This window comes from Artemia franciscana, chromosome 4 (genome assembly GCF_032884065.1).
Source record: "Artemia franciscana chromosome 4, ASM3288406v1, whole genome shotgun sequence".
Classification (NCBI taxonomy): Eukaryota; Metazoa; Arthropoda; class Branchiopoda; order Anostraca; family Artemiidae; genus Artemia; species Artemia franciscana.
In genome coordinates, this window is record NC_088866.1 from 15,976,606 (window position 1) to 16,003,383 (window position 26,778).

General features: G+C 36.4%; 1 protein-coding gene across 4 annotated transcripts in view; it reads left to right on the forward strand.

Annotated features, from left to right (window-relative positions):
• The window catches only part of LOC136026053 (nucleoprotein TPR-like), a 118,428-nt gene that overhangs the window by 40,194 nt on the left and 51,456 nt on the right, over positions 1-26,778 (forward strand). For 2 of the 4 annotated variants that reach the window (XM_065702234.1, XM_065702235.1), the window contains exons 3-4: positions 13,820-14,024; positions 17,948-18,582. In XM_065702234.1, coding sequence (XP_065558306.1) covers positions 18,577-18,582 — 6 coding nt within the window. In that variant the 5' untranslated portion in view covers positions 13,820-14,024; positions 17,948-18,576. Of the gene's footprint in view, positions 1-13,819; positions 14,025-17,947; positions 18,583-19,130; positions 19,229-26,778 lie in introns of those variants that run through there. The other 2 variants (XM_065702232.1, XM_065702236.1) reach the window with 2 other exon arrangements.

Below are 26,778 nucleotides of genomic sequence, written 5' to 3' on the forward strand. Positions count from 1 at the left end.
AATATTTAACCATACTAATTAACCTACTCTGTCTCATACACTTTATTCCTATATCCCCTCTTAGTACTAACCCATTAAACTTATTATCAAGACCTAACATGCGCTTAAAAAACCTCAACTGCATTCTCTCTAAATTCGACCCCTTATTAAACCCTCAAAGCTCCGCCCCGTAATTCAAAGCCGATCTAACCCTAGCATTAAAAACATACTTTAGCAGTCCTACATCCCTAATTTCCTTGATACTACTTTTACTTAACAATCCTAGTAGTCTATTTCCCTTACTTTCTACTATCTTGAGATGTTTCTTCCATTTTCCATCTGACGAAAGCCTACAACCTAAGTACTGAAATTCATCTACGTAGTCTAGTGTCCTACCTTCATACATAAACTGACACTGCGAATCTATCTGTTCTCCCTCCACTTTTCCTAAAATCCATTACCACCGACTTCTTTATGTTTAACACTAGTTTCTTGTTCCTAAAATAAGAAGATGCTAGATTGTTGTTGTAAATGTTCTTTACTTTCCGCTACCAATGCTATGTCATTCGCAAAAAGTATTGCCATAACGCTTGCACTCGAAAGCTTAATTTTTGGGGCGCCTCTGCCTATCAAATGTTCTTCAAAATCATTAATATACAATGAAAATAGCCTTGGGGAAATTGTACATCCCTGCTTAACACCAAGTCTACTCCTAATAACCCTAGAAAAATCCTGGCCTACTGGTACTACAATCTTAACAAATGCGCTTGGTAGCCCTAGTGCTAACAACGACTCAATCATTAAACTTCTATCCACTCCATCAAACGCCCCTTTTAAATCCAAAAATACAACAAATAGCCTGCCCTCTTTTCTCCTAACCTGTTTCCTAATCATCCCCAATAAACTAAAATCTGATCTATAGGACTATAGCCTTTCGTGAACCCTGCCTGCGGATCTGATAAAATTCTATTTTGGACTATCCAATTATCTATCCTACAACATAATATCTTAGCAAAACCCTTACTTAGCACATTACTTAGGCTTATACCTCTATAATTACCATGGTCTAATCTATCCCCCTTTTTAAATAACGGCACTAGAACAGACGTAGCCCAAGACAAGGGCCATTCTGCACTGTTCAATATACCGGAAAACATCCCTGCTATAACAGGCAGCAGCCACACACGTCCCCACTTCCAAAGTGCAGCTGGTATTCCATCTATACCTGGAGCACACCCGCCTCTCATTCCTTTCATTGTCTCCCAAACTTCACTTACTTGGATGGGAGCAACCAAATCATAATCACATTCTTGCATTGGCCTATCAACTACATCCCGTAAAGCAGATATCAGATCTACACTTAAACTAGTTCCTCCTTGGTCCCTAATCACTTTGTTTTCTCTCTCCTCTAATTATGTAGGCCAAGAATCTACTGCTGGAATACCATCACAAACCCCTGTTCCTCCTATAGAATTTTTAACTATACGCCAAAAGGTCCTAGTATCTCCTTCTCTATACTCTTTTTTCAATTGCTCTCCTGTCCTAATTTCATGCTCTTTTTTCTTAATCTTCAACATTTTCTTATACTTATTCCGAATCAACTTATAATCCATATAAAATCTAGTATTTTCCCTACTACCTATGCTATCCCTCGCTTTCTGCAGTGCCTCTAAAACTTCCTGGCGTTTTCTTTCACAATCGTCATAAAAAAAAAAAATAATCCATTCTTAATATCGTTCTTAACTCTGCAATTTAACTTTGAACCCACCTTATATACAACATCATTTACTAATGCTAACGGCTCCTCTATTTTTCCATCACCTAGTAAAACCAAACATTTCTCTAATTCCTGCTGAACTTCTTCACTCGCCATCATGCTCTGAAATTTTTTTCTCATTCTCTCTTGTTACTTTCAGGGCCTTTCTAATCCCTAAATCCTCAGTTTCTCTGCGTTTTTTCTTCCTATCACTATTAGTCGCTAGTTTCTTAGAACTAACCAACTCAAAAGTAGCCCTAACAGGCAAGTGATGTGAACCTACCACTGCCATCACCTCGAAATCCGCACATAGATGCCAAAGAGGAATATCCACCAAAATATAATCATTGGGGTGGCGCGAAGCGCCACCCCAATACCTAGTTGGTGGGGGCACTTCGCGCCCCCCAAGCCCCCCCCCCCCGCGCGTAAGTCATTACGCGCCATATTAGTTACGCGCCATTGTAGTTGTGTCCCTGTGTCCCACCTTTGAATATATATATATATATATATATATATATATATATATATATATATATATATATATATATATATATATATATATATATATATATATATTTAACTACGTAAAACTTGCGAATATACAACATTCTTCGATGTCCCATTGTCTGTGCATATAAATAGATTGTCAGGTTTAACGACTCTTGAACATGCAACATAACATTGTCCATGGGAAAAACAATCCGTATTCAGATTTACACCTCATTATTCTAATGATTGCCCTTGAGCTTTGTTGATGCTGATTGCTAATCGAACATTCCCTGTGTCCCCGTCGTCATTTATATTATCCCCCTGTGCCCCCGGCATCCCCGTTGTAGTTGTGTCCCTGTGTCCCGGTCGTCATTTATATTCCCAGTATCCTGGTCGTCATTTGTGTCCCAGTGTCCCAGTCTGTAATTTCTCTTTGAGCGTCCCGGTCGTCATTTATATTCCCTGTGTCCCGGTCGTCATTTGTGTCCCGGTGTCCCTATCTTTGAGTTTCCCGGTCGTCATTTATATTCCCTGTGTCCCGGTTTTTAGTTTTCTTTTTCTTCTTTATTTTTCAGTTTTTTTTCCTTTTTTTAGTTTTTTTTTCTTTTTCAGTTTTTAGTTTTTTTTATTTTTTTATTAGTTTTTAGTGTTTTTTTTCTTTTTAGTTTTTTTTTGTAGTTTTTACCTTTTTTTTAATTTTTTTTCTTCTTTTGTATTAATGCTAAAGCCAAGGTTCGAACCTGGAACCTCTCGGACCTAGAACCTGGAACATAACGCTTTACCAACTCAGCTACTTCGGCTTGAATACATTCGTTTTTGAATTGGTATATGATGAAATAATTCAGACGTCATATAATGACGTCACTGGACAGACAGACAGAAAACTTATTTTTATATACATAGATTACACTTGGAGAAGTCCCAGAAAAGCAAGTGAAATTTCCCACACCTCCATCCTTTCCAACTCTTCCATTCAAAATAACAAAATTTTCCTTACCACAAAAATCCAAAATCTTACGGCCCCAATTATTCTTTCGTCTACTATGGTCCTTACTTACCCTCGGAGGGAGATGGATTACTAAATCAACCCAAACCTCCCAAGCAGCTTCATCCGTACCGGCATGAGGTGACATCAAAACTTCTGGAGTAACCCCAACATAACCATTAAAGTCCCCCATAAGACAAAACAAGTCAGGAGGAAACTGAATAGAAAATTTACGTTTTTCATCCTCTAATATACACCACGTATCCTCCTCGTTGTACGAGCTAGACTCTGGAGGGATATAAATTGCACAAAAAAAAATAAACCGTCCATCGGCTTTGACTCTTAACCATATCAAATTACAAGAAACACTCTTCAGCCGTTGGACTTTATGCTGAGACAAAAAATTTCCAGATACAAAAATTGCGACTCCACCATAAGTTCGTCCATTCTTAGATTTTTTGCGATGGACACCAAAATACCGAAACCTTTCAAACTGAATTTCTTTTTCCAACCAAGTTTCAGATGTCAATCCCGTATCTAGGACTCGTGCTTAATGTTCTCTATGTCAATGTTCAATTTAAAAATTTAACAATACGTCCAGCTTTCTCCCTACTTTTTGTCAATTAACCTTTAGGCCTAAAATAATCCATTTGCACAGTTTTGGATAAAATTTTACTGCGATCCGCATTTCAACAAGATATAACATGTTCACCTTTTTACTATCATTCATTCTTTTTCATTTGAAATTAATCACCAAGTCAGCTGAGGTACATTCTCCAAAATATCTTTTGAAAAACCTAAAATAAAACAGCACAAAATAACACTAAAATCCTCCGAATACCAAACAAACGCTTTGTGGTAACGAAAACGTTTTCGTCGCGTAAGGAAAGCGTTTCAGTCGCGTAAGGAGCGACTGGAACGAACAGTTGATAAAACTCTATAAATGAATAAAGGGGTGTTTCGAGAACAATTAATACACCAAAAGAGTCGGCTTTTTATGCTGATTCAATTATATAATATTCTTTAAGCCTAAATTTACCAATCAAAAAGTAAGAACCTGAAAAAAATTGCCTGATTTTTGAGAAAACGGAAAACAACCCCGAAAGGACAAGTGATCTTGATGAATAATATCAACTATCAAATTCTGCATACAGGAAGACCTGATTACCAAGTTTTCAAACTCCTATCAACAAAACAACGGATTTTTTTCGCTAGGAGAAAGATCACGGGTGCGTGTTAATTAGTTGGGAAAATAGCGTTTTTAGCCATTTTGTGGCACCAAACTACTATTTTGCTCAGCCCAAAGAGAACCAAAAAGATGAGACCTCTAGGGACGAAAGTTCTCCTCGCACTGAGGAGATGATAGTTGATTGGGAAGTGGATTAATGCTTAGTTTTCAAAGGCAAATGCACTAATGAGCTCTTTTCTCGAAGCATTGGTGTGCAAAGGTTAGATTATGATGTAAAGACTCAGATTTGAGGGGTGGTGGTCCTCCCAAACAAAGGTTAATCCTAGACATGCAACGAATAAAGAATAGAAATTAAATAAAAAGGGCAAGTATTCTCAAATGAAAGTGAGTAACAACATTAAAACTCTATAGAAACGGAAATGACCCCGAATATCATGGGGGCAGTCCCCTCCTTGGTCTCCCATTTATAACACAAAAGCTTGGTTTTGTGTCCCAATCCTTCAAGAACATCTGCTCAAACCAAAGGTCCCTTTAATTGAAATAAAAAGTGTTTTTAAACAGCAATAAAACTTAAGCACAAAGAGCGGGAGGTTGAGGAAGGGGCTGCCACCTGATATGCGCGATAATTTCTGTTTGTTTGAAGTCTTATTCATTTGAGAAAACGTCTTTTTTATCTAATGTATACAAAGTATACTTTTGTTTTAAGATTAATTAGTTCTTATATATGAAATTAGCAATTTTTTATCCCTTTCTTTGTAAATTCCTTGAATTTCCTGATTGAAATGAATGCCTGCAATTTTCGACGCGAGTTTAAACTTTCAGGGACATTATTGTGGGGCTCAAATGGCCCACTTTTTTGCTTTGCGGGACGGAGAATTTTTTTTTCCGAGTAGCGTAAAAGGGTATAAATAACATTTTTTTTTTTCGTCTCCTCCCTATCGTCCGACACACTTTGCTTCTAGTTCAGATTTTATCCCCTCCCTCAAACACAGCCGCAAAGGTGTGTGTGACGCACCCCCAACATTAAATCGATATTTTACGTTTACTACACAACAGCACAATTTCAGTAGCCTACGCCTGTCATTTACTTATCCAAATAGTCATAAAATTACACTCAAGTTATTGCAAAGAAATCAAAGATTACAGGAATCTTCCATTTAAGAATACGAGTTTATCCAAAATTCAACGTTTAAAGAAAAAACGGTAAAATTCTAGTTAATTGACTTCTTGGTATCTCTTTAAGGGTTTAGGTTAGGAAAATGAAACTTTCAGGGATGAATCTACAGACTAAAGTATATCCTGGGAAGATATTTTGAAGCAACTACCTCCACTCCTCCTCCCTCTAGAGGGTCCTGACCTTTGATGACCTTTAAAAATATGTGTGTGATAAAAGTGAAACCTTGCAAAATACATCTTCTGCTTAATTGAAGTACAGCAAAATTGTATTGTTTTCAGCTTCATAGCTTTGCTCAATGCCATTTTAAAAGGTTTTAAAGATATGCAAATATATTTCCTAAATTTTGAAAAAAAAACAATTAATATGGCTCAAAATTTTACTCAAATAACAGGAATTACATCTTCAGAACTAAAGGCAGAGAAAAAGCAATTAGTAACTGAAAATGAAGGTAAAATGTTGTTTTGTCAAAATTTCAATAGGTATAGACCTGTCATGTAGGCAAATTTCAGGGCCCTCTAGAGGGAGAAGGAGTGGAGGTGGGTACTTTAAAATACCTTCCTGGGACATACTTTAGCCTGTAGACCCATCCCTAAAAGTTTCATGTTCCTAACCTAAACCCTTTCCGAGATAGCAAGAAGTCATTTAACTAGAATTTTACCGAAAAAAACAAAAACAAATATTTAAAAAAACTATCGCTGGAAGCCATAGGCTTAATCGTATACTAAACGAAAACAGTAAAATAATGAAATTCTTGCTTTATAAAAGGCTATGCAGAATGTTTCTATTAATTAGATTATCTTGTTTCCTTCCATTCTTATTCTCTTTTTAAAACCATTTCAAATAATGTTGATGTATAATCGTTTAGTGTTTTGGTGTAATCATTTCAAATAATATATTGAAACCAATCACAGACTAAATTCTAGACGGTAGAAAACATGTTTATAGAAAGAACTTACGACTTATTACTAAGCTAGATCTTGGGCTAGATCCAATTAACAGGTGAAATAATGTTATTAAGTCTATTATATGGGACAAACAGAGGAGGGATGCGTTCTCAAAAAAGTGACCATGATATTTGGGAAGGACATAAAAAAAAAAGAAATCTAATGGTACTCATTTTATTCTATCAGCACATTTCCTTTATAAGAGCCGTAATTACCAACTTTTACCTTTCTGAAGAATCCCTTCCCCCCTCCCCAACACTCTAGTGAATTCGTGTCACTGTTTGGAAATAGGGAAGAGGTAGAGGAATGAGCATGACAAAAACTTCCTGGAACAAAATTTAGGCTCAGAATGCATCCCTGTAAGTTTTACTCTGCTTATTCAACTAGGCTACTTTTCAAGATAACAAATAGTCCATCATCTGGAGTTTTACCTTCTTTTTTTTTCTTGACAGATATCTGTCATGTAAGAAGTCTAGTAACCAGTTGGCCTAGGTAAATGAAATTTTGTAAATATACGCAAGACTCCATACTGAGATAGGGACAAGACAAACCCACTACTCAATGCCTTTTTTTATATTATTTCTTTACACAATAATCGTAATTATTGTCATCGTAATCACAGTAACTGGAATTTTCTTTAGTCTTGTGAGTATAGTCCTATTTTGAAAACAAACTTACGTAAATTCTTAAGAAGAGCCTGAATCCCCTAAAAAATTATATTATAGCATGACTGACGCTATTCTTGGAGGGTTTATGGCTCTTTTTAAAAAAATTCTGTAAATTTTGTCTTGATACCGATGTTTTACTATTAAGACTAACAAAAATAATAATTACCATTCCTAAATCAGCTGCAAATGGCAATAATGGTACTTGTGTATTATACCGACCACAATGTTGTTCTTGACCTGTTTAAAGCCGGTTTCTCTGTGTGCATTCAGAGATAATCAGATTAACCTAAGTGAGATAAACTATAATGCAGGTGTATTTCAACTAAATATATTTATAGGCTATATAGAGTTGGCTAGGTTAGGTGTTTAATATAATACGTTCTGGGTGGCCTGGTTTCAATAATTACCCGTTGTCGTTTCGATCATTTTGTAAATAAAGTATATATTTTCATCAGATTTTGATACTATATTTCACTATGAGTAATCTAACTCCACTTCTTGAGTGTGTTCGGTATATTACACAAGTACCCAAAAAATTTGAAGGTAAAATTCTAGTTTAGCTACTTTTTGCTATCTTAGAAAGGGGTTAGGTTAGGAACATGAAACTTTCAAGAATGGGTCTAAAGACTAAAGAATGGGTAAAATTCTAGAATTTATTCTAGTTAAATACTAGTTAAATGCTAGATAATAATAGATTATAATAATTATAGTTAGATACTAGAGTTAAATACTAGAATTTAATGTACTGCGAAGGTATTTTGAAGTACCCACCTCCACTCCTATTGAAATTTCGACAAAACAACATTTTACCTTAATTTTCAGTTACTAATTGCTTTTTCTCTGCCTTTAGTTCTGAAGATGCAATTCCTGTTATTTGAGTAGAATTCTCAGCCATATCATTGATTTTTTTTTGAATTTAGGAAATGTATTTGGATATCTTTAAAACCTTATAAATTGGGATTGAGCAAAGTTGTGGAGCTGAGAACAATTTTCTTGTACTTCATTCAAGCAGAAAATCTATTTTGCAAGGTTTCACTTTTATAACACGCATATTTTAAAGGTCAGGACCCTCTAGAGGGAGAAGAAGCGGAGGTAGGTACTTCCTAATAACTTCCCGTGACATACTTTAACCTTTAGACTCATCCCTGAAAGTTTAATTTTTCTAACCTAACCCCTTTCCGAGATAGCCAAAAGTCACTAAAGTAGAATTTTACCTTTGTATCATACATCATTCTAGCCTATCACAAAGAACTTACCTCTTTGTTTAAAATGCCCAATTTATCCTTTGTCGTTAAATATCCTACCATAATCGTCAAATTCTCAATAACAACTGAAATTAAAATGCCCTACTCCCCTAGCAATAAACAAGTAATTTGTTTCATTTAACTCGATGACAACTTGGGTTGATAACTCGAGATGTAGCGAATGGGAATATCCAAAGCAATATTTTTAATGGGATGGCAACTCCAATGAATTCTACTTTCAAATGGGAGTGTTTTAATTGTTTTGAGTTTGGGAATAGGGAAACGGACAAAAAAATGGTTTTATATTATCTTTCATTGTCTTGAATAAAGCTGAATCATGTGTTTGTTTTATTTATTATACCTTAATGTAGCAAGTTTCAGGTAAGTACATTTAGGAGAGAACACCTCCAAACCAAAAGCATCGACAAAGTTGGTCAAGGGTCATCACCTCCTACTCAACCTTGACAACCAAAAATAATTAAAAAATACAAAATTTATATTTGTATTCAGTTTCAAAAAATACGGAATACTATGAACAAAACACCTTATAAGCCTTCTGGCTTCTTATGTTCTGCCATAACTAATGTAACCTATTTTCCGAAGAGACAGAGGTCTTTGGTAATCTCTTAAGCTCCTAGGCCCTCACCAGCTTATTTTTAGATGGGGCTAATTAACTTCGCCAGCTGGCTGGTTATTTTTTTTTTTTTTTTCAACCTTACCAAGGACAGAAAAAATAAAAATCTGTTTGGTTGAATTCGTTTAGCGGAAACTTACACAACCCAATATATCTTTGAAAATTAGTAAAAATTGAGAAATCAACATTTAACGAAAAACACCATAATCAGTTTCCAAATTAAATAGAAAATGCAAGCAAAAATCAGCAAAAATGGCACCAAATACGACACCAAACAGGTTAAGAAGGTGAAGCGTTCCATTGAAGGTGCAATTACCTTTGGGAATCAGCAGATTGTTCCTGTTCCAATTCTTAAGGATGAAAAGCGTTGTCAAATTTAACTAGTTAGATTTGCCTATTTATTCCAAGTGTTCAATGTGGCAACACTGATGTAGAGGGGCAATGCTCAAAAAACTTCATAATTTTGAAAAACTGAAAGAAAAACTTAGAAAATGGCGGTTTTCAAGTATGAATAGACCCAGGATGAGTCTACGGGTGAAATATTTTCTTGTTTTGATGTCGTTGACACTTGTCATTTTGTGCATATACAAGATTTAAAAATTTAATTATTAATTCCCGCAGTCTCGGTTGCCATATCATCAATTTTTCTTCTTTTTTTCTAGAGGCAGAGAAACCTACGATATCCCCCTCATTCCTAACATTTCTGTCCGTACCGAATGATCCTTATGTATTTTACGAGGCTGTGTTTTGCTTCAAGAGCAGATTCGAAATTTCGTTCACCACTTCTAACGTCATGTAGCACCTATAAAATGGATATAAAGAGGAGCAAGTGTGCTTCAGAGCTGCAGGCTAGATTCTTATTTAGGAAAAGTTTGACATGCGAGAAGTTCTTCCGAGACCTTCAGAACGATGGATTATGAAATTGAAAGTTTTGATCGGGTTTCTCTCTACATTACCTTTCTGCAGAAAGGTAGACATATTGCAGTTAGCTGTAATCGTGCAAGGAATCACGACTGATATAATTAAAGAGCTGTAAAGGTCCGAGTGTCCCTCTAATACTTCGGTCAACTTCTTAGCCCAAAATAATGCATGATGCACCTTGTTCAAACCAAGAACCAAAGTGGCCCTAAGACTCTGTGCCCCTCCCCCCCCCCCGAATTTCCTATTTTTCAATTGATTTAGTAATGTCGAACATCGTCTACATTGAAAACCTTTCAATTGTTATCAAGCAATTTAAATTGAGACCTATTATGTTCTGTTTAACACGTCGTGGAGCGAAATCGTGCAAACATTTTCATGTTTTTGATTGGAACACCATTCCCGAACTACCAATTTTTCAGCAAAAAGGTTGGCAATCTGCTTTCTCCATTACATAGGCAGCGCAATAGCACTGTCTAAGTAAAGAGCGATGTGGACCGAATGTATTATTTACTTTTTTATTTTTCCTTTTAGACACGGGCACTTCGTATAGAATGTGCTGTCGTAGACACTTTGAAAGAGGCTCATTCGACTAGAAAATGAAATTTCTAGTTCTCTTTTTAATAGTAAAAATTCTTGGAGGGCAACCAGCCCCCCCCCCTCTCGTTACAACCATCATTTCCCCAAATATATCTAATTAAAATTTTGAGACACCCATTTTGTTTGTAGTATTTGAAAGGTCCAGTAGTTATGTCATTAAGGATGACAACGTCCCCACAGCCCTCAGGAAGAGGGCTATAAGTTATAATAGTAGCCCATTATTAACATATAATGTTTTTAAGGAATAAATGGTCGTATAAATTTTAGAGAATGCTCATTAGATTGGAAGTTAGAAGTTCTAGTGGCCTTTTTAAAAGTCAAGATTGACCGCGGGGCAACTAGCCCCCCCCCCCTTCCCACGTAATCTTTTTCTCAAGTGCTTCCAATAGAAATCTTGAGATAAGCAATTTATGTAAAATAATCTAGAAATCGTATAACAAGACCTTGGGGCTTAAAAAAACATCTCAAAACCTGGTGGTAAGTGTTGTAAAATATGCCCTGGGGGCATATAAGGTTTCTATGGAATGGGTGGTGGTATAAACCTTAGATTGGGCTCATTTGATTAGAAATTGGAAGTTATAGTGCATTTTCGAAAGTCAAAAGTGATCAAAGGGTACCCCCCCCCCCCGACGTCCTTTTTTCCCCAAATGCACCCAATAGAATTTTTAGATAGTCATTTTGTTCAAAATGATCTGAATATCAAGTAACAAGGCCTTCGGGGTCGAAACAACCCCTCAGAACCTGGGGGCAAGGGTTTTAAGTTATGCCCCTAGGGCATGTAAGGTTTAATGGAAGGAGTGGTAGTATAAACTTTAGAGGGGCTGATTTAATTGGAAATTAAAAGTTGTAGCTCCCTTGTAAGAGTCAAAAGTAATGTAGGGCAACGAGTCCCCCCCTCCGACACCTTCTTTTCCCCAAACGCATCTGACCAAAATTGTGAAACGGCCATTTTGGTATAAATAGTCAAAACACATATAACAATGCCTCCAGGGTTAATGCAGCCCACCAGAGCCCAGGGGCAAGGGTTGTAAGTTATGCCCTGAGGGCATTTGAGGTTCTTATTGAAGGGGTGGTTGTATGAGCTTCGGGTGGGGCTCACTTAATTGGAAACTGAAAGTTATAGTGCCCTGTCTAAGATAAAAAGATTGTAAAAGATAAAGGGCATTCAGATAAGCCTTTTAGAGAATGATAAGGGGAGTGTTGAACTAAATATAAACACACTACATGTATACGGGTTGTCAAAAAGGCACAATTCAGGACTGAATGAGTATATTAATTTAGAACTTTCAGGAAATGATAAGGAAAATGATCAATTGACCAAAAAAGCAAGATCTTAGCGCTACTACAACTCAGTGACGGATCCAGAGAGCGGCTAGGGGATCTATAGTCCCCCCACCCTCCTTGGGTATCCAATTTACACTAGATAAAATGGTTAATCTGTTTTGATTGGTTACCAAACATGAGAGGAATCCGCACGCACAACCAAAGTCATTGACTCTCTGGCTAGCCAAGGTCATTCATCTGTACCTCCCACTCCTCTAGCAGCAACGCTAGTATTCTAGTGCTTCATTCGGTGTTCAGTGCTCACTCAGTCAGTGATCATGCAGTCGTAAGTTTTGAACGATGAAAAAGTTGGCAAGCTATTTTTCCCATGTTAATGAACGACAAAAAGTTGAAGAATGTGACAAAGATTTTATGATGGGTGTTGTGACGAAAACGGATGAACCATCAAAAAGCGCTTCTGCTCAATGTGACCTACCTTCGACATCAAAGGGAATTAATTTTAATGAATACTTTTCTCTAAGCATTGTCTAAAGCATTTACAGTTTAAGATTACAAAAAATTTTATGCGAGAAAAATTCAATAACGGCATCTCTTTGCTGAATAGGTCCTATATTATCTAAGTTTTAACTTGTCTATGATGATTGTTGGCACGATTCTGTGATTTGGACTCTTTGTTTACGCTAGTGAGTAACCACTGCCCCCCCCCCAGTACAACCTCCCTCCTGTACGTTGGCCGGCATTATTCACTTTTCCATTTGTTTCTGTCATGTTTCGTTAATTGGATGGATCAGCCCTTCTTAAGTTAATTTTCTCAGTTTTCCTAATCCGTTGTTATTTAAATTAAGTGTTTTTGTGCTTACAGCGAGGTCACGTATAGGTTTAAGGCTATTGTGCCATTGAAGTCTGTTTGGCAGGCAAACACTGTGTTTAGGCCTTAATGTTTAAGCTAACGATTATATTTTTCAGGACAGCATTTAAGATGAATATCCCACATATGATATAGTAAATGCAGTCAAAAAAGCATTTAACGAAAGTGAAACTTACAAATTTTTAAAAGAAACCTAGAAAACATCGTCTGACTACCGCTTTCCTGTAAATTAGGAGGTAACACAGTCAAATAAGTTGAGATATGAGTAGCTCAACTCATTTAACTGACTTCCTTACAGTGAAAAAAGATGTGGTTCCTTCTACAAATGCTGAGCTTTATTTTGCCCAACTGGTGCTAGATCGGGAAGTCAGGCATCTATGGGGGTCTGCTAGCTGTTAACATATGGTTTCTTAAGAGTCTTCATCACCTTCGTTCAGTTTCAGATTTTTTTTTGGTGGGGGGAGGGGGGTGATAGTAATTACCAAGTGGCTTTTGAAAGTAGGGGCGTGTAAGCAATTTTTATTGAATCGATGTAAATAAAATCGTAGATTATTTTTAAACAAGAAAAATTGTGTTTCTTTGTCCTCGATTTAATTGTATAACGATTGCAAAAATATGGATGATACTTCTTTTCTGGGAATAATATATACCTTGGACGGGCTCTTCGCTACTTAGACTATCAAAATTCAATTTCTGAAGTTTTTTTTTTTTCCTTAAGGTTCAAGTGGGCGACTTGTTTTCAAATTTTCAATGCTCCAAACAGGTGGTAGTTAGCTTCACTTTTTGTCACGTTGTCAGAGCTGTTTGACAACTTGATTGGTCTTGTTTATTTTATTTCTTTTTTAGTGATATGTATTATATAAAATCATAATTTTATTTTCTTTCTAATTCTTATCATGAGCGAAGCCGCGGGTAACTGCTAGTATAAACTAGCTTTATTTATGTTATTAAATCTAAATTGTTTTTCCATAAACAAAAAACAAGGATACACATTAAGGAAACTAAAACAAATTTAGTTGATAAAAATGATAGAATAATTAGAGTAGCAAAATAAAACCATCCATAATTCTGTCTATTTTCTTAGGATCTATACAAGTTTGTGAAGCAGCCACTGAGGAAATACAAGAAGGCTTTAGAGGATTTTCGAAACCACCAAGAAAAATATTATCACAAATATTCAATTCAAAAGATGCCAGAATTTGTGAAGCTGATGACTGTTACTGTTTTGTTGAATAAGAGCAAGCAAGCCGTCATTGATGCTAGCAAATGTCGCATACGCGGTAATAACGGTAATATTTTGTGCTAGAAATAACCTTGCATTAAGAAAGCATAGAGGCGGTGATTTGATAAACTATAAATTTTAACGAGAAGAATTACTGGCAGGCAAGCAAGCAATCTTTCCAAGCCTCTTAGGGTTGAGATTAGTATATTTAAAATATCGCTTGGGAAATGATGGAGGAACGTGTACTATGATAAGTAAAACATACTATGATAACGTGTATTATGATAAGTAAAACGATTCAAAATAAAATAATCGAATAGTAAAGGAGGTAGTTCGTAAAGACATGCTTGATGATGTTAAGAATTCTAAATTACACTCTTTCTTTTGTGATGAAACAACAGATATCAGCACTAAAGTACAAATGAGTAAGTGCCTTCATTACATGGATCTAAAGACCTCGTCCTTCAAAGAAGATTTTGTTGGGTTCGTTGAAATGTAGGGAACAACCGGAGTTAAATAAAACTGCTATTGCTAACACATAGAATTCACTGTGATTAAGTTTGACAAACCTAAAGAAAAAAGGATGTGATGGAGGCTCAAATATGTCTGGAAAATTTAATGGGGCTAAAGCCTTGTTGCTTACTGAACAGCCTCCGGCTTTTTATGCTCATTGTTTCAGCCACCGGTTGTATAGAATAACAAAAAGATGCAGTGTTCAATCTATAAGGAATATGGTGGGAGTAGTATCGTCTGTTTCGAGTTTCGTCAAAGGACCAGCGAAACGAATGTCAAATATAGTGAAGTAGTAGATCAGCTGGACAGTAGCTCCTTGAATAATTCGACCAGCCCAATTTGAAATCTCAGACCTTTAGAAACATAGTAGGAAGAATTCCTTCAAAAACAAAAAAGCCCTTTCCTCCCTAAGAGCAGATAATATTCTTTAGTATAGACTCAAAAGCAGCTTTTTGATTCTGAGTTAAAAGGATAAACGAGCCGAACCATGCTACAGATATTGTAACTCTATTCCCGAACCACTTGATTTTCCAATTTCAACCAACAAAAATCAGTTAACGTTAGGAAAATCTTCAATAAGGCCAACTTCCAGCCTGTAATTAGCTTGTTTTGGCTCTCAAGCCTATCATCTAATACTGAAAGACAACTATAAAGAAACATCTAATTTTTGCCACCTAGCTACGCCTCAGAGTAAATTAGACAGATGGCAGCAAGATTTATTCCTGATTAATCCTTTCACTGCGTTTTGGTTTTGGGTTTGGCATTCTTAGAAAAAGGATAAAAAAGTTGCCTACGCTGACGCAAAATGATCTCCTTGATTTTAACTCCATTAGTACGATATTTTTTCGAGAATTATGATTTCAAAAATTCAAAGTCTGTTGATTCATCAAAGATTAAGTTCGAATAATTTTATTTCAATAAATAGAGACACAGGGAACTTAATATTGACCCAATTTAGGATTTTCTTTTAAAAAATGAACCAATAGTCGATGGGGGAATTAAAATTTTACATAATCACCGGGGGACAAGATTACCCCCTAGACCAAAAAGAGTTGCTTCAATGTTAGCTTACAAGAGGATTATTTCGCAACAAAATAATTAACTAAGTTTCAATTTTCATAAATCTTTTCTCAGTTGCTCTTTGATTCTCATTGAAGTAACTCACATAGCTGCTTTTCCCTACGTGGATAAGTAGCGAATATTTTATTTATTATATTTGGTGGTTGTTTTTATTTGTTTTTAGATTAGTTTTCTTTTAATTTTCTATCTTGTGCTGAAGACGCCTTGTTTTATATAGGCGAAATATCCCCGTTGTTTTAGTCTTTTAATTCTACTGGCCGTCGTCTCGTTTGAAGTTTTCTTTTTGTAGAGTTTTATCTCTCTTGATTGTTTATTATTAAGTTCGAAGATGACATACTGACAGGTAGTCCCCGAAGCCGCGCCGAAAATTTTTTTGGCGGCGCGCCACCTATTTTTCGGCGTTTTCACAATTTTTAAGGCATTTTACAGCAACTTTTTTAATTTTCTTTGGAATTTTTAGTACTGTCTTTACAGATATTCTTAGCGTTTTTCACAATATTTATAAGCCCTGAATTCTCTTTCTTTCATCTTTACCTAGTTATATAATATCTTGTCCGAGTGTTTGGGCAGTGTTTATACATAGGCTACTTAGATCTACAATATTCGCCTTACGACATGACTGCAAAAACTAGCAAAGGTATCTAGATCGTGAGATTTTTGCTTAACTCAGCAAGCGGTAGACTAGAAAATATGAGTCTAGGACTATTCATAAGATTGAGAGTTTGGAATCCTTGTTCAAATACCAAATACCCTTTAATACTGAATGTATATAATAATAGCAAAGAAAAGAAAAAAAGATCCATTGTAGCTGAGTACAAAAGCTTAAATTATTCCTTTGAAAGCTTTGACTACCTTGAAATTATCACGTATAAAAATGAGCTTGTTCACGCGATGTGGAGCTAACATCGAACGTTTGGCAGTGACTAATCGCTAAATTCAGCGTAAAATCGCTGAAAATCGCCCACAGATGGCACAGACAATAGAGCGTCCGTAGTTACAGCTGTACTCACTTCGATAAGCTATATAGGATTAAATAAAATCGGTGACACTTATTCATCGGCAGACCGCCGCCACCGAACCTCACGGCGGCACACCGACATGTTTTTGGTGGCGGTGAGTTGAGTTATTTTCGGTGGTGGGCCGCCTACTTTCGGCGCGGCTTCGGGGACTACTGACAGGTAAAGAAAAACAAAGAGATATACATTTTAAGATTGCTAATTTTATAGGACTACACTTAATGGTATCATATTTAGCTCTAAGCTACAGAAAAAACTAGCTTAAAATGATACAATTCATGCTTTATACTAAGTAGTAAGTTTTGATCAATAATATTTATTGTTTTTTCCCATTTTTTCCATGTTTTCAAGATTTTTTTTGATAACAAAATTGCATGTGATTTATCTGAAATACAGGTATCAGATCTGAAAAAGAAAACTTGACTGTTTGCTTCGAAGAAATGTTACGTTTAATAAACTTTATAAATCTGCAAAGTTTTTCACTTATTCTATTATTTTAATCAAATTTTGCCTATTCTTCCGATTTTTTTTTACTCTAAAAAATAACCCTGGTCCTTGTTTTTCCCACTTCAGTCCATGTTTCCAAGACATTTTTATAATACAATTTTATTTTTTGAACTGGTTCTTCAATCTTCATTGTATTCACTGTCTACTAGACTACTGATGCTACCCAGAAAGTAAGGCTATCCACTTCATCACCCAAGAACAACTCTTCACCTTCATTTAATCCTAGTTTAGGCAACTAAGTCTTCATACAATTAGTCTATATGGGAGAGTATCTGTGGTTAGGACAATTTTTTGTGCTTACATCTCTCATACTGTGTGACAAGGAAACAAAAAATTTCTCAACATCTTTTGCATTAACTAAGAAGGTTTTCTCCAAGGTTTAAAACTTGAAGCTCATTCTGTTTTTAAGGAAAAATATTAATTGCACAACCCCCCATTTTGTCCTAAGTAGGCTATTGAATGGAGCCTTATAGGTGGGGAAATTAGTAGCCATGCTTAGGACAGACCCTAGTAGCTTATGTCATCTTGATTATAATCTCTGTTATTTAATAGGGATAATGGAGTAAAACTATAAAATAGAAAGAAAGAAGTACACATGTGTAATACAAGGATTAATAAAAGTATTTATGTTTACAGCATATACAATTCTAAGAAATCAAAAGGTATCAAAGTGTCCTTCTTATCTTATAGTCTATCCTGAAGGCTTAGGATTTGGCAAAAGAGTTGTGATATCAGTGAAATTATGCTGGTAGGTATCTTCATTAGGGATAAACTTAATGAATAGAGCAGTTCTTTTGAAATTATTACTTGTGGTTCTTTAGGAAATTTTAAAATGTTTTCATTAACACTATGATATTTTCTTAATTTTGTCAAGAGCCAAAACAGATTTACCAACATTAAAAGCAGAAAAAGAAGGGCTCCTCTTAACTGAATTGTGCTCTCGCCACTCTGTGTGAGATAGGTTCCCACTCTAGAAGTGACCTCGATGCAAGGAGTCTTAAAATGATACCCACTCTACCATACGCAAATCCATTAAAGGATTCGGAGTGTAAAAGGAGAAAGAAGACTCGTCTTCAGGGGTTCTAATCTCTGAGCCTTCCATAATGCCGTTGATTAGAGTTTCTAGTGTGCATATGATGTCTACGTTGTACCGCAATAAACCCCAGAGATAAAGATTGGGTCACCAGGCATTTTATCGAACAGACGTTCCAGCACCCCCTTACAACGAGGGGTGTCTATGTTTCTGATAAGTTTCCAAAGGATTATTTCAGCTTGCCAATTTCTTGGAGAAGCCATTGAGGAAACCTTCAACACATCGCTTGCCGAGGATGCCGTAACATGGGCTTGCCATTTTTCGGAAAAGGCGCCTCTGAAACCTTCAACGCATCGCTTGCCGGGAATTCCGTAGCATGAGTTGGACTCTAAGGGCTGTCATTTTACCACTAACACTTGGTTCACATCGGCAGGATTTATTTTTAATGCAAAACGGCTCACGGATAGCATATGCAGGTAAATAGCAAAAACACTTATGCAGAAACTCTTCAGCCTATAGTAACCATTTAGTCGAAAAAAAATAAGATACTGAAACAACAAATGGATATAAATGGCTAAATCAAGTTTGAGAAGCCATGAAAAATATTGAAAGGGCTAACCCATAAATACCTTGGCTAGCCATACCCAAATTAAAATCGTTAATCTTATCTTGTATATTCATTTCCTTGGAAGTATCCCACCAGGCCGTGAGAATTACAAGTCTTCGATTAAAAAGATATGACTCTGATGTTCTTAGTTCAACACTAATTGAAAACTTCTGATCAGCATGATTAGTTTCTCAGATACTTGTAGTTTATGGTTTTAAAAGGCTTTTAATTCAGAATAGTGGATGCGATTTTTAACTGCTCAGTATAAATATTTCAACGCAGCCATTGAACCGTTGGGACGCATAAAATTGCAGCGAAAACGGAGATATTTGTTGGTTCACGCCAAAACATCTGTTTTAGCGTGAAATGGCATTAGTGGGAATCCTTACCATTCAGTCACAAATAGAAATGAAAATTCTACTGAATGTAAGAGCCATCTAGGAATTACCGTGATAAATATGAGAAATGATTCAAGTTGAAACACTGCATCAATTTATTATACACCTATTATATCTGTAAGTAATTGTAGCATCATCTTTACCTATGGCATCCCAAGCTATAATCATAGATTTTAGTGCAGTGGCGTAATTTCGTCAAAGTCCTTGGGGGGGGGGGGGGCGACCAAATTGGAGCTAGTTTTCCCAAATCAAGTGAAAAATGATCCAAATAGCCTAGTACCTTAAAGGTATAGATATACTGAAGAAAAATGACCCATTTCTGTGGCTGCTTGATATATATAGGCTTAGGCCTGTCTCAGTTTTGACAAGATTTTTGAAGAAACTAAAATTTAAGCATGAGAGGCAAACCAAGGTCTGGGAGGGGTAGTTACGCACCTACCCCATAGCAAATTGCATTCCTGCTTAGATGTAATCCCACTGCACATCACCTTAAATATCAACTACCAGCAACATAAGGTAGCCTAGTAATGACCTTCTTAATATTTATTTTGCTAGGCTATGTCAACTTAAGTTGATTGGTAAAATTTTTGCAGTTTATAGAACTGACTTACCAATAAAGCAATCATACAAATTGATGCCTTTTTTATTTTCTTTACAAATATAATAATTGCTTCTACTGCAAATTCAAATGTAAGCACTTTTTGAGCTCTGAAAAATGACAAATTTTCAGTTAAAGTATAAGTTATTGCTTGTGTTCAACTAAATAATGCTACATTTTCTTGGCTGTTTTCAACAAAATAAGACTACATTTTCTCAGTGCCAAAAATACTTATGATAAGCTTAGTTGAGGTTAGGTCAAAAAGTGCTTAAATTTAAATTTCAGTAGAAGCAATTATTATATTCAACGTAAAAAAAGGCATCAAGTGATATATTCATTTTATTGGTAAGTCAATTATATGAACTATAAAATAATTACTGATATTTGGGCTCCAATTTAGCATCCAATCAATGTTGGGCGTAGGTTAGCTTATATCTGTTAACCCCTGCTATGAACAAGTCTAAAGTTGCTGCTTAAACTGTCTTCTCTGTCACCTTATTCCACAGTGACCCATCCCTAGCAATGCCAGAAAATATAGGCCTATAGCCTATATTCAATGTAAGGTAGCAATGACCTCCTGATTATTTTTGTTGGCAATGTTATGTCAACTTTGGTTGATATTTGGGCTCCAATTTAGCTTCCAGTTAATGTTGAGCCTAGGGTATATTTGTTAACCCCAGCTATTAACAAGTCTTGAGTGACGGCTTAGGCTGTCTTTTCTGTCAAGCCATTCCACAGTGGCCCAGCCATAACAGTGCCAGAAATATATGGTAGGCTAGGCTAAATATGTAGTTTATAGCATAATTTATCTAGGATTAAAGTGAATAGGCCTATATCACCTCATGTCTTTTTTTCTCTTTCATAATTCAAAAATTGCTTCTGGGGGAGTTGCATTTTGAGCCCTTAAAGGGATCAAAATAGCCCATAGTAACCAAAAGTCTGCAAATATGTTTCTAAAAAAGACTTGCTAGTCAAAAAACTGTCAATTGTAGCTGATTTAGGGATGGTAATTATTTTCCTTAGTCTTAATAGTAAGATGTTACTTTGAAAACAAATTTGTGGAAATACATAAAAATAGACCCCTGGGAAAGACATCACAGAAAAACTGGCACCATTTTTGAGGCATTCCTAGCTCCTTAAAAGTTTCTGTAAATTTGTTTTCAGAATTAGATTTTACTAGGCTATTTAGATTTAAGGAAAATAATAAAGTAAAAGATTTCTTTTGGGAAATACCACTTTTCTTTGGCATTCTGGAATAATAAAGATGGGTTCTTGGACTGCCCCTATTTTACTACAGCGTGATGCAATGTGAGGGTACTAATAAGATCACCTTGTTGGTGAATTATCATCAATAATTTGTCAGCATAAATTAAAAATATTGTCTCTGTTTTGACAAGCAATTGAAAAGAAAAAATTAAATTTTTTGGTTTCCCTCAAGCAAATGCCCTTGGCAGGGGCGGATCCAGGGGGTGGGCAAGGGGGGCAATCGCCCCCCTAGATGGGCTGTAATTTTTTTTTACTGCACTTCTGGAAGTCTGCATTAACGCATGTTCTAACAACTGTAACTAGACTATAAAACCTTTTTAAATTATATTCATTCCACAGCTTTTCCACTATCAAGCTCAAGTATTTTTTGTTACCTCATAGCATAGCAACAGTTCAGCCGGTAAATTTTAGCTAGTTCTGGCCTCCCTGTTAGAAGTAAACATTGGAAGTGGTTGGGGTTGCGCAATGCAACCAGACCTGAAGTGTCAAAACAAACATTTTGTTCCAGTGTATAATGAAATTTGAATGTGCATATGTCATGAGGATTTTTGTCATTTAAGTGATATTGATGTCGGGGAAACGCGGACAAAAGAAGCTTGACAGCTTTGTCGTTTCAAAATCTTGGAGCATGGATAGTGTAAATGTAACTGCAAGTAGCTCTTCAATTAGTTCTGTTGGAAGTGGTGAAGACAGGCAAAATCCTAACACTTTGCAATCTTCTGTTAACCCTGTTAGCGTTCAGAGTGATCATCCAACAACACCCCTGCCCCCTACCCTGTTTTCAGAAAACAATATTAGGATCCACATTGGTACAATACATGCCATTGACAACCAAATAAAGTGCAAGCTTTTGGAGAGGCCATGGAACCTCCTGATTAGATGCCAAATACTGTATTCTGTTCATTTAAAGCAGGGGAAAGACAAAAAAAGGTATTTGAACAATTCTCATTTGCAGAGTTTCTACTGGCTTGTATATTCTGCTGCCCAGAAAGGCCTTTTTTACAAATACTGCCCTCTTTTTGTAACTGGGGCTAGCGGGGGTTCAAACAGACAGGTTCCCCTGCAAAAGCTGGTCACAAAGCCTGTCACAAAATTTATTAAGTTACTGGGAAAAGATACAAAACCTTACAGTACCGTCATGATGCAGTAGAGGCTGGAAAGTCGTTTCTAAGAGCCTACTAGAGCCCACAGGAATCTGTAAATAATTGCGTCAACAAACAGCAAATGAAGCAAGTAACAGAAAATCAAGAGAGACTTCAGCTGATTCTGGAATCAATCATATTTCTAGGAAGGCAGAATATTCCACTGAAGGGCCATCAGGATGATGGCAGCTTAAACTTGGATGACATGCCGCTTTCCAATGAAGAAAACTTCTGAGAACTAATATTTTATCGTGCTGAAAGTGGCAACAGTAAATTAAAGGAACAACTGAAAACATCAGGAAAAAATACTACCTACATCAGCAAAACAACTCAAAACCAGTTGATTGAGTGTTGTGTGAAAGAAGTTATAGGTGTCATTCTAGAAAGAGTAAAGTCAGCAAGTTATTACAGCATCATTTTTGATGAGACAATAGATGTGTCACATTCATCGCAACTTAGTTTAGCTCTGCTATGCCTTCAATAACTATAGAGATGAGGACTTCATAGGTTTTGTTGATGTTCATCATGCCACGTTTGAACCTTCCACTGCAGACAAAGAGGCGATTGTCAACGGAAAAGTGACTGGTCAGCTAGTTCTAAGCCTTTTAGAAGAAATGGGTTTGAATTTACTTGACTGTGCTGGAATTGGTACGGATGGGTGTGCAATGATGGTATCAAATAACTACGGTGCTGTAGTTGAAATTCAGAAAAAAGCTACAAATGCGTCTTGTTGTCCTTGCTTTAACCATGCCCTGAACTTTTTTTTTTGTCAAGAAGCTCAGCTGTTTTGAGCATCAGAAATGCCTTAGGCATTATAAAAGAAGTTGTTGCGTTTTTTAATGCATATGCAAAGAGAAATTATGTCTTGAATAAGGTTCTAAAAGCTCAGCTCACGGGAATAGGTAAGACGAGGTGGATTGAGTGACATGAGTCATTTATGCAATTTCTGTCTGAACTTCCAAAAATCATCCAGTCCTTGGAACACATTAGTCACTGGAGTGAATCAGTGACTGCTCCAAAGGCAAAGAGGCTTGTCACAGTATTACATAGTGCGGACTTCGTGGTTTCCCTTCAGTGTCTACACAGTATTTGTGCTCTGACCTTGCCTCTTAGTCAGCTATTCCAGAAGAAGACTTTGGACTTGGGTGGTGCCAATGGCCATGTTTTCAATCTTTTGGATGTTCTAGCAAAGCGAAAGGAAACATGTGATGAAGAGTTTGCATTAGTATTCGAGCAAGTAAAAGAATCGTCAGATAAAATCCAATTGGCTGTTGGAAGTTTCAAGGATTACACAAAGACAGGTTCATTGAAATAATCCTCCTCATACTACGCCTGAAGAATATTATCAACGTGTTGTTTTTATACCTATGCTTGACTCAGTCATAAGTGACTTAAAGAGCTAATTCTCAAGAGACGCTGAACTCTTTCCGGTTAACCGTACTTCTGCAATCAAATATTGTGAATTGTACTGATGATTTGCTGCAATCTTCTGTCAAAGAGATCTCTAGCATGTACAGTCAACTTCTTGGCTTAACTGTACTGTCTACCAGGGCAACACTTATTTTGGCAGAGGTGCATGTGTGGAGAAGTTGATGGCTTCGGGTCAAGAGAGAAGGAGGTATTTTCCCTAGTTCAGTGGAAGAAACTGCCAAGGAATGTGACAGACACCTATATCCTTATGTCAGCTCACTTCTTGATATTTTTATATCTCTTACAGTGAGTGTGACATCTGCCAAGCATAGCTTCCCAACTTTACGCAAACTGAAAACCTGGCTCAGAGCACAGATGGGGCAAACTAGACTCAGTGGTTTGGCCCTCCTTAATTTGCACCACGACATTGATATCAGCATTGATAGAGTAATCGACAGGTTTGCAAACAGCAGAGCCAGGAAGCTTGAATTTTGCTTGTAAACAGTTGTCAGTTGATCAAGTACAGTCTTCGTAATCATTATTGTAATATATGAAAACCACATATTCGTTAAACAAGAGACTGCCAGGGAAACGTAAAACATAAAAAATAAAGTCAGCCTTGTGGCCGACAAAAAGGACCCTATCCCCACTCTTTTTGGTAAGAATCACCCCCCCCCTAGAACGAAAGGCTGGATCCACCCCTGGTCCTTGGACCAATCTTATTCCTCATCTACATTAATGACCTGGTAGCTGAAACAAAAAAAACAACTGACTCTTTACACTGATAACTCCAAGCTATTTGGTACCGCAGGCAACAGCTGATATTAACCAAATTCAAATATGGGCAGATAAGTGGTTTCTGCCCTTCAACATCTCAAAATACATCACTCTTGATTTTGGCTGTGGTAATCTGCAGCACCAATACACATGTATGATGGCAAAACATTATTGACAGTCTTGCTTCCTACTTCTAGTAGTGGTAGAGACCTAGGAGTCCTGTTGGATGACATTTTAAAATTCCATGAACACACTGCTCAAGCAGTTTTGAGAGCAAATGCAAATTTAGGAATCCTGAAAAGAACCATCAGTAGTCAATCCTCCACAGTTTTTCTGAAACTATACAAAGCTCTGGTCTGGCCAATCCTGGATTTCAGGACATGTCTTGCTGGTCCTTTCTACAAGAGTGACATCCAGCTTATTGAAGGCGTGCAAAGGAGAGCCACCAAATGCATCAATGGTTTATGCAGTCAACCCTACTGCAATACATTACAATCTGCTAACCTCCCTATATTTGTTTTTTGGTGTAGGCATAATGATATGATGCTCACCTACAGGTACCTCCAGCAAGCAAACCAGAAACTGTTTACCTTTTCTCCCCACCAAAGACAAACACAAGGACTTTCCAAAAAGCTGTTCTAATCCACTGTTAGCACCAAGGTCTGATTGGATTTTTTTAGCCAGCAGGTGGTGAACAATTGAAACCAACTAAGCCAAGAGACAATTTCTGTAACCTTGCCTGGTTGATTCAAAAAGAGGCTCAGCAAGGGGAAGCCAAACTATGGAGATTCCAGCGGGAAAAGCCCTCCCAGCCCTCACTGCCATAACACTCTTGGAAGACAGTAGAGAGTCAGCTTGGAGGATAATGTAGCTTGTCATACCCAACCATCTCACATGCTCAGTCCAAGGTTGCTGTTGTACTGTGGTGCCAACTTTAAATTGCTGGAGAATGGTTCTTGAACCAAACCTACCATTTGTTACCTAATAACCATTCCTGAATCAGCTGCAAATGGTAATTATTTCTCACAAAGCATTTTTTTCGAATTATGTTTTTAATCTTTTGGTTCAGATAAGACAGAGCCTATATAAAACTTAAATTTTGTACTTCTCACTACAAGAATCATAGAAAGTAGGTAGCCAATTAGTTACTGTACCACCTTTCCTCTATTTTAAAAATTTGTATATTTTTTTTTTTTTATAAACACAGTCATTATGGCGACAAATGCTACACAAATATTTTGAAAGACTGTCTTCCTTTATTTATTTTTTGTGTGTCTTGTCTGCAGAATTTTCATGATAGCAAATATTACAAGTTTTTTTTTAAAGGCTGTTGAATATAAAATGATATGGTATATACTTGATCTTGTTGTACCTTTTTAAAGAGAAGAGAATGATCACATAAGATTGCTGTTTTAGTCACCAGACTCTGTGGATTTTTTTTGTATTAAAGAAATTGGTTCAGGAAAGTAATTTTCTAGACAACAGTCTTGGACAAGACCTATTCTGAAGTAGCCACTGTAATAACAAAAGGGGTTTTATGATTTGATTCCCCATTTTGATAAATCTTTTTAGATCTTAATTCTAATGATTTGAATTTTAAGCCATGCTTGCTTTTTTTTTTGTTCAGATGTAGACAAATTTTTAAAACCTTATAAATTAGGATTTAGTCTTGACAATAGATAAAATCTATCATGGGAACTCTTGAAACTTTAGTTTAAACCTGTCTGTTTCAAGGTCCCTAAGCAGTTGTGACCCTTGAAACAAGTTTTTACCTTAAATTGCTCTTTCTAGCAATATTTTATCAATCTTAGGGAATGCCAGTCAGTGATGGATCAAGAGAAATGTACTTTATCTCATTTTGTTAATCATAATTTTGCAGACCAGTCCTTGTTAAGATTGTTTTCAAAGCTATTGATGCTGGGTGAGCTAACTGTCTTCTTGATCAGGAGCTTTGCTGAATGACCTCTTTGTTCATAACTCTTTCTTTGACCCTCGTTTTTGCTTTACAATCTTTTTATAAAAATTGCAATTTTACTTCACAAAGCTTTGACCAAATTCATAAAAGGTTGTCTTTTAGAGGGGAAAGCCTGAAGGTAGAACCTTTAGAAGATCTTCCTGGGGTAAACTTTAGTCTATATGTCCAATTCTGAAAGCTTTGTTTGCCTAATTTAACTGCTTTCAAATATAGCAAAAGCCTATCATCTAGGATTTTACTTCGATTAGGACATCATAAGATGTTTATAAGTTTCAATCTCTACCCTCTAGAGCACCATCTCTTCATGAACTTATTTTTTTAACGAGGTAAATGGAATCCACGCCAATGAGACCTACAATTAAAATTAATTGGAAAAAAAACTTTCCATAAACAACAAATACAAAGTAGAGACAATAGGGAAAATCTTTTCAAGACAGTGGAGATTATTTCTGTGGATATTTCGGCCCTATGTCCAAGGGCCATCTTCAGCACAATACAA